This window comes from Pristis pectinata, chromosome 6 (assembly GCF_009764475.1).
Source record: "Pristis pectinata isolate sPriPec2 chromosome 6, sPriPec2.1.pri, whole genome shotgun sequence".
NCBI classification, from domain to species: Eukaryota; Metazoa; Chordata; class Chondrichthyes; order Rhinopristiformes; family Pristidae; genus Pristis; species Pristis pectinata.
The window spans coordinates 61,807,639-61,816,680 of record NC_067410.1 but is presented as its reverse complement, the minus strand read 5'-3'; the positions used below and the strand labels follow the sequence as shown (position 1 = coordinate 61,816,680).

The window sequence follows — 9,042 nt, the reverse complement described above, 5'->3', positions numbered from 1 at the left end:
CATTCAATATGATCGTGGCTGATCTACCCCAGGCCTCATCTTTTTTGCCAGTTCCCTATAGCCCTCAATTCCATTAAAATTATCTACTTTTTCTTTAAATACCTGCAATAATCTAACCTCCACAACCCTCTATGGTAGAAAATTTCAGAGATTCACCACCTTCTGCAAAAAGTTCTTGCCATTTCCATTCCCAATATCTGGCTTCTTATCTTGTAACTATGTCCCTTCGTTTCTCCCATTGGTGAAAACATCTTAACATCTGCCCTGTTGTGCCCACTTCAATAAGATCACCTGTCATTCTTCTAAACTCCAAAGCGTTACCTCTGGATGGGGTAGAAAAATAGATAATACTTCAGGTCAACGATCTTTCCGCATTATAGGTGACTGGAACAGGCTGCCAGGGATAGTGGTGGTAGCAGATACCATAGTGGTGGTTTAAATGGCTTTTAGGTAGACGTGCAGGGAATGGAGGGATATGGATCATGTGCAAGCAGAAGAGATTTAGTTTAATTTGGCACTGCGTTTGGTACAGACATCATAGGCCGAAGGGCCTATTCCTGTGCTGCATTATTCTGTGTTCTATTAAGATGAAACTTGGCCACCTTGTTTCATGCAGAATGTCCTAATTGGGGGAAAGAAAATTAGAATCTAATCTGATATTCTGCAGTTCTGGGAGAGCTCTGCATAGATGGATACTGGCGAGTTGTTTCATTTGAAGCAGAAAGTAAACATACGACCAAAACAAAAATTGGGAAAGCAGGTAATATCTTTTTTATTCGGCTGGTATGTGGCTTTGATTGCAAGAAGCCAACGCATTGAAACCGGAGATATTCCTGTAACATGCAACCACTTCAAAATGCATTTCAGCTTCTTGGTGTGCTATTTAAGCGGTGCAATGTTTTGGACTATTGTGCCTCCCGGGTGACTGCAGGATCCCGCTCTTAGCTGCCGAGATCCCGCCTCCAGCTTCCAGTACCTTGGCTCTAGTCTCCTCGCCGTCCACAGCGTCCCCGCCGCCAGGCAACCGTATGCTCCCAGCGTCCTGTTTCCGCGGCAACGCACGCTGGGCGTCCGGTTTCCCCGGCAACCTGCGCTGGGCTGGGGGGCGGATGGGATAGGTGCAAGGGTCAACAAGCAGAGCCGGCGAGCGGCCGCTGCGGGTTCCGAAGTAGCTCAGGGTCCCCATGAATTCGCCGGGCCATCGCGGAGCGGACAAGCTGGAGGCTGTGATCCAGGTAGGCGGCCAAGTTGCCGGCAAATTTTAATTCGGCGGCCGACTCGTTGTAAACGGTGAATGCTGGAAGCCAGGGGTCCCAGCAGGTTCAATTTTCTGCAATTGCATTGGCTGGTTTTGCAACCCGTGCATCTGCAGCGCCTAGGGCTAAAACGGGCCATGCTCCGCCGCAGCAGGCAGCGTCAGCCGGCAGAGAGAAAGCCCCCTCCGTGACTTGCTTCGCTTCTTCCAACTAGGATTTGGACAGGGTGCTGCCTAGATTGAAAAATATTAGATATAATGAGTGGTTGGATAAATGCGGACTGTTTTCTTTGGAGGATGAGGGGCGACCCGATAGGTTTATTAAAATGTTGAGAGGCATGGATAGGGTGGATGATTTTTCCCAGGATGGAAGTGTCAAATACTCGATGGCATATAAAGTGAGAGGAGGAAAGTTTAAAGAAGATTTATGAGGCAAGTTTTTTTTTTGCACGCTAGTAGGTGCATGGAATGTGCTGTCAGGAGAAGTGGTGGAAGCAGATGGGGTAGTGGCATTTAAGAGGCATTTAGACAGACACATGAACAAACAAGGAATGGAGGGATATAGACCCTGTGCAGGCAGGTGGGATTAGCTTGGATTGGCATCATGGTCAGCATAGACATCGTGGGCCAAAAAGCCTGTTCCTTTGCTCCACTGCTCTATGTTCAAGGAGATCCACTGGCTGCACATTGGAAAAACTTCCACCTGTTTCTTACAGTAGATATCCAATTAAGGGTTTGGACTTGATAATTCTGTTTTTCTCTCCACAGATGCTGCCTAACCTGCTGAATGTTTCCTGCATTTTCTGCTTTCATTGCAGGTATCTGCCCCACCATAGTCTATCTACACCCAGCTGTCCCTATTTTAAAGATCTTCCATTGAACTCCCCTCCCTGAACTGTTCACCTCCTGTTTGGAGATTAAAAGGGGCAGTCAGCAATGCAAAGCCCTTGAATATGAGACCTGATTTCCGTCTCTCTTAAACTTTTCCATGTGGAAACAGGCCATTCTGCTCATTGCCCTTGCTGCTCATGAGACCATGCTGTGCATTATTCCGAGGGCATTGAAATGACAGAGTACATTTCAAAAGGCTGATCATTGGCTGGTTGGGGATTTCCCTGCATTTGCTGCCGCAGGTCATCATGGGGACCTACACAGAAACAGGCCCTTTGGCCCATCTGGTCTGTGCTGACTGCCAGGCATCCAGTTTTTATTCACTGACCTACACACTTGGGGTAACTTACAGTTGCCAAGCAATCTGCACATCCTTCCGATGTGGGAGGAAATTGGAGCACCCGGGGGAAACCCACGCATCACAGGGAGAATGTCCAAACTCCACCCAGACAGCATTCAAGTCAGGATTGAACCAAGGGTGTTGGCACTGTGAGGCAGCAGCTCTACTAGCTGTGACACTCTGCTGCCTTAGTGTTCAAATAGTACACAAAGAGGGCTATAGGTAGGCTTAGTAATTTCTAAGGTAGGGACATGTTCAGCACAGCTTTGTGGGCCGAAGGGCCTGAATTGTGCTGTAGGTTTTCTGTGTTTCTATCAGCATGTCGCACTTCAACCAGGGAGCAGTTTGAGTATTCTGGGGGATGTGGGCAATGTTTGATACCAAAACAGAAAATGCTGGAAAGACTCAATAGGTTAGGTAGCATCTGTGTGAAATGAAGTAGAGTTAACATTTCAGGTCTTGTCCATGGGCACTCCGTGACTTGCCATTTGGAACACATCACACTTCTTTGATACTTTCTAATTGCCCCACTGACAACTCATCCCCAAGACAACCCTGTCTTGCCTTAACTTGGGTATTCCCTTTGTTATCCCTCTCTGCATCTTAAAACTAACTTTTCTCTTCTTCCCAGTTCTGACTGAGTCTTCAACCTGAAACATTGGCTGTTTATCTCCCAGTTGCTGCCTGACCTGTGCAGGTGTTTCCAGAATTTTGTGTTTGTGTTTTAAGTTTTCAGCATCTGCCTTTTTTTAGTTTTCATTGCTAGGCACCACCTTTTTCCATTCATCCACTGCATTAAATGTATCTGGGGTCACCATTTTGCACCAGAGAATCACAGACTGTTTATAACATTTGCTGAGCCAACTTCATATGTGCTCTGTGGAAAGGCAATCCTGCTGGTTCCTTTCCCACACCCTCTCTCCAATGCCTACAAACCCACAAATTCCTGCAGATACCAACCTAGGTGCCTTCTAGATAAAGGTACTGTTTCGAAATCTACAGGTAACTCTATACCTGGATTGCGGGGAAGATTATAATGCATGTACCTGAATCTGTGGCAAAGATTAATGACTTTTAAAATAAACAGCATAATGAGCCGATAATTGCTCATGCAGTTACTTGAATGCCACAAGCCAGCTGACATGCAGATATTGAAAGGACTGGCTTGACTGGTTTCACTGATGTTCCCGGTGAATGAATAAAAAACAGTTAAATCCAGCACTGAAAATTAATGAAACTGAAAATGCTGTGGAGGGAGAAACAGTTGACGTTTCATATTCGTGAGAATTGGGGAAAATTTAGAAAAGAGTCACATTGGGAATGGCAGAGCAAGGGGAGGAATGGAGAAAATGAAAGGGATATCTGTGATAGTGGGGAGACCAGGAGGAGATGAGGGAAGGATTCTGAAGGCTTGTTAATGGGCCATAATCCTGGGAAATGTGTACCAGTTGCAACTGTGGGATACTGAACACAACAGTTGCTGGAAGTCAGAAATAAGAGAAAACTGGTCAGACGGTATCAGTGGAGGGAGAAAGCTGTTTGATTTATTATGGTTCACAGCTTATAATCTTCCACCCAGGTTTGCTGGCCTATGATACCTTGATCAGCATGTCCATGGTGACTATAATACTGGAATGCCATCCCTATGATATATGCAGCTCGTTTACTGCCAGCCAATTATAGGAACTTGGGAATAGGAAGTGACCATTTCACCTATCAAGTCTGTTCAGCCATTCTGTGGCTGATTTGTAATTCAACACTTTCCACCCCTCTTTTTCCCCTCTTCATATTTGTGCCTAACAAAAGTTCATTAAGGAGATTTAAACTTACTGTTTCACTAACCCCAATTGCTGCCTGCAGAGGAATTTCATATTTCTACCTTGATCTTTATGTAGAAGTGTTTCCTAGCTTCAGTCCTGAAAGGTCTGTCCATAATTTTTAGATGACACTCCCGAAGCCCAGTGCAGTGTTCCCTATGACAAAAAGCATTGGTCAAAGAGGAGAACAGGTAGGTGGGCCCCTGGAAAAATTTGTAAAGGGTCATAAAGCCATGGTATTGGTATTTGTTTATTATTGTCACTTGTACCGAGGTACAGTGGAAAACTTGTCTTGCTTACCGTTCATACAGATCAAATCATTACACAGTACATTGAGGTAGTTCAGGGTAAAAACAATAACAGAATACTGAGTAAAGTGTCACAGCTACTGGGAAGTGCATTGCAGGTAGACAGTAAGGTGCAAGGTCATTAACAAGGTAGGTTATGAGGTCAAGAGTCCATCTCACCGTATAAGGGAACCGTTCAATAGTCTTATCACAGTGGGATAGAAGCTGTCCTTGAGCCAGGTGGTATGTGCCCTCAGGCTCCTGTATCTTCTGCCTGATGGGAGAGAATGACCTAGGTGGGTGGGGTCTTCCACTCTAACTCTGAATTGATATTTTGTTGCTATCTTGTACACAGCATCATAGAAGGAAAGATTTCATTTGGTCCATCTCAGCTCCCACTAGAATAACCTCATCAGTCCCATTCCACCTCTCCTTGTTTCCATGTACCTCTACAATTACTCTCTCTCCCTCATGACCAACAACTCTTTGATTCTTTTTAAGTTCAAGTTTATTGTCATTGGCATACATACCCAGGGTTTAAATGCCATGAAAATTAGCTTTTTGCAGCAGCAGCAGCACAGTACATTACAAGCATAGCAAACATAAATAACACAAATATAAATCAACATAAATTATATATAACTTGCACATCACAATAAACAAAAATAACATAATGACATTAGTGCATAAGAGGGAAAGATAGTCCAAGGTAGAATGATTCTATTTACCATTAGCCTACACAAAGTGATAATTTACTGTAATCACTCAACCTTCCAGCATGACTTTTTGATGTGGGAGTAAACCCATGCGGTCATGTAGGAAGTGTGCATACTCCACATGGGCATCACCAAAGGCTTGGATTGAACTTGGGTCTGTGGGGCTATGAGGTAGCAGCACTAACTGCTACAGCACCATGCTGTCATATAGTTGACGGTTCTCTCTTCTCCTTTGATTTTGTCTTTATCATCCCTCTAAAAACAAAACAAACTTTCATTGCTTGTCCTTGTCCAATCTCTAATCTTTGCTTAGTGGTTTGCCAAAGCTCAATGCTAGGCTTTTACAATTAGTAAGAGTATCAGAGTTGGGATGTCATGTTGCAGCAAAATGAAACATTGGTCAGGCCATACTTGGGGTATTGTGTACAATTCTGGTTGCTACAGGAAGGATATGGTAACACTAGAAAGAGTGCAGAAAAGATTCACCAGGATGTTGCCTGGAATGGAGGGCTTTACTTATATGGAGAGATTGGATAGGCTAGGTTTATTCTCACGAGAATGTCTTTATAGGGGCTTATAAAATTGAGGGGCATAGACATCGTAGATAGAGCCTTTTCCTATGGTGAGGGAGTCTATAACTGAAGGGTATAGGTTCAAGTTGAAGGGGGAGAAATGTAAAGGAGATCTGAGCGGCAAGTTTATCACACAGAGGGTGGTAGGTATATGGAACGAGCTACCAGAAGAAGTGGTAGAGGCAGGTACAATTACAAAGGTTAAAAGAGATTTGGACAGGTACATGGATAGGAAAGGGGTAGAGGGATACAAGCTAAATGCAGGAAAATGGCATTAGTATAGATAGGCATCACAGTTGGCATGGACATGATGTGTTGAAGGACCTGTTTCTGTGCTGTAGTACTCTATGACTAAGAATTAGATGAGCACATAGAAAGTAATACATCTAAGTTTGCCAGCGATACAAAACTAGTTGGTATAGTGAGTATGAGGAGCTTGTAATAAAATTTATAAAGTGTAGAAATGCAGCCTTCCCATTCTTGCTACGTGTACCACCACTGTGCAGGAGTTCCGGATTACTGATTTTTTTTTTGTGAATGATGGGAAAAAAGAATTCCTTTACTTGGGGGAGAGAGATTGCATTAATCTTAACATATGATACCCTTCCTTCGCTCTACTCACAACCATCAATCTGCTAGTGATCCAGCTGAGGCACGACTTTTGGTAACTGACCAAATCACCCCATTTCTTAATGGCAGTAACATTTGGCTGAGGAGGCTGACTATTAAGGTAAAACTCCACTGCTATTAACAATAGAAACTGTAGCTTTCCCTTTGATCTAACTCTAAGGTTTACACTTGACCCCACCCACCCCAGACATTCTCTCTTCTGTTCCTTTCTATCGGGCGGAAGATACAAAAGCCCAAAAGTGCGTACCACCAGGCTCAAGGACAGCTTCTATCCCGCTGTTATAAGACTATTGAACGGTTCCCTAGTACGATAAGATGGACTCTTGACCTCACAATCTACCTCGTTATGACCTTGCACCTTATTGTCTATCTGCAATGCACTTTTTCTGTAACTATTATTGTTTTACCTTGTACTACCTCAATGCACTGTTGTAATGCACCTCAGTGCATTGTGTCAGGAGAGTCAGGAGTGAGCCATGTCTCAGCTGCCATTGGGCAGGAGGTGCAGAAGCTGAAGTCCCACACCACCAGGTTCTTGAACCAACCGGCAAAACCCTAATCACCACTACAGTTTAGCAACGCTATGACCATTCTAATCATTTTGTTCTAATTGTGTTTTTTTTCTTGTAAAAATTGAGTATAATTTATGTTTAAGTTATGTTTTTCTTGTGAATGCTGCTTTTATGATGCTATGTGCCTGTGATGCTGCTGCAAGTAAGACTTTCATTACACCTGTGCATACATGTACTTGTGCATATGACAATAAACTTGACTTTGACTTTAATGAATTGATCTGGATGAACGGTATGCAAGGTGAGTTTTTCACTGTACCTCGGTACATGTGACAATAATAAACCAATTTACTCCCCCCTCCTCTCTGACCTGAGCAGCTGTCTTCCCCTATTCTTGTCTGTATCTTGGAACCACAAGACACAGAAGCATGCCCATAGGCCTACCATGTCCATGTAAATTATCAAGCACCCACCTACACGATTCCCTTTTTTTATTTTGTCCACATTCCCATTAACTTCCCTCCCCTCCTAGATTCTACCACTCACTCGGGTGATTTGCAGTGACCATTTAACCCACCAACCCGCACCAAGCCTCCCCCAGATCCCCGCTCCAATTACTTCCCCAACCTCTCAGATCTTCAGGCCCCTCCTAAGCCTCTCTGTCCCCTCCTTGTGACCCTTCCAAACCCATTGTCAGCTGCCCCCAAGTTGACTCTGCACTTGTGGGACTTAGACAAGAGGCCTTTATGTGCTCAGACTGTACAAGGCATGTTCAGGCGTGACATTTTGAGCCACTGTGAAACTAAGTATCACTGCTGGGGAGCCTGACTCAGCAGCGGTATGATCCCTTCTTGCAGCGTTGTTTACAGTGCTTGTTCAGGCACTGTAATTTCAAGTCCTCATCTTTGTCAAGTTTCTGAGAACAGTAAGTGTTAAGTTTGTTCTTATTGTTTCTCAGCTCTACTCTTTCAAGGCCACTACATATTTTAATATCATGTAAATTATTACTGGATCCTATGTCCAATTAAGTCCAACATTATTGCATCCTTTTAGAGATTAACCTTTCTCCAGTAGGTAAATCTAGCATTTAGCTTTTTCATTGACACACAGAAACAGGCCATTCAGCCCACCATGTCCATGCTAACCATTAATTCCCCTTCTACTCTAATCCCATTTACCAACACTTAGTCCATAGCCTTCTGTGCCTTGGTTGATTTAAGTGTTCCTCTAATGCTTTTTAAATGTTGTGAGACTACCTGCCTCCATTAAGGCAGTGTGTTCTGGATTCCAACTGCCCTGTGGATGAAAAAAATTCTTTCTCAGGTCCCCTCTAAACCTCTTGCCGCTTACCCTGAACCTATGTCCTTAAGTTTCTTGACATCTCTGCTATGGGGAAAAGTTAGCTGCTGTCTACCCTGTCTATGCCCCTCATAATTTTGTGCTCCTCAAAATTTTGTACACCTCTATCAAGTCCCCCCTTCACTGCCTCTGCTCCAAGGGAAACGAACCCAGCTTATCCCATCTATACTAAAGACGAAAGAAGGTTAAGTATGACATTTGTTCCTCTAATGTTCACACTTCCCTTGCTTTTTTGACATATCTGTTATTTTAATCTTAACAATGCTTTTGTGAAAACTGCTTGAACAGCCTATACAATGACACTAACATTAGCAATGGGATCAGATTCCCCAGTCTCGAAAGCTGCAGCGATGATGTTTGTTCTGGACATGTGTGGCTCTCAGCTTGTTGTTTTGTTACTGTTTCAGAAACTGGAAGAGACTGTCCTGAGTCCAGAGGTGCCTGGAGGAGACAAAAGTCTGACAGTGTATGGAGAGGGGGAGGGTTCTGTCCCAACTCCGGTCCCTGCTCGAATCCGAGAGATTGTTACCAAGAATCTATCTGAGGAAAGCATGGAAGGTTAGTGTACTGCTCTAAGTCAAGACGAGCTCGATGTCACGTGCAGAGTATGGTGAGGGACAGATACAATGAAAAATTTGCTTGCAGCAGCATCAGAAGCTACAG

The 9,042-nt window shown here is 43.9% G+C and overlaps 1 protein-coding gene across 1 annotated transcript in view; it reads left to right on the top strand.

The window, feature by feature from the left end:
- The first annotated feature begins 1,184 nt into the window (after positions 1–1,184).
- Positions 1,185–9,042, top strand: part of crocc2 (ciliary rootlet coiled-coil, rootletin family member 2) — a 203,712-nt gene continuing 195,854 nt past the window's right edge. The window contains exons 1-2 of the mRNA XM_052018582.1: positions 1,185–1,235; positions 8,787–8,937. Of these exons, the coding sequence (XP_051874542.1) occupies positions 1,185–1,235; positions 8,787–8,937 (202 nt within the window). The remainder of the gene's footprint in view (positions 1,236–8,786; positions 8,938–9,042) is intronic.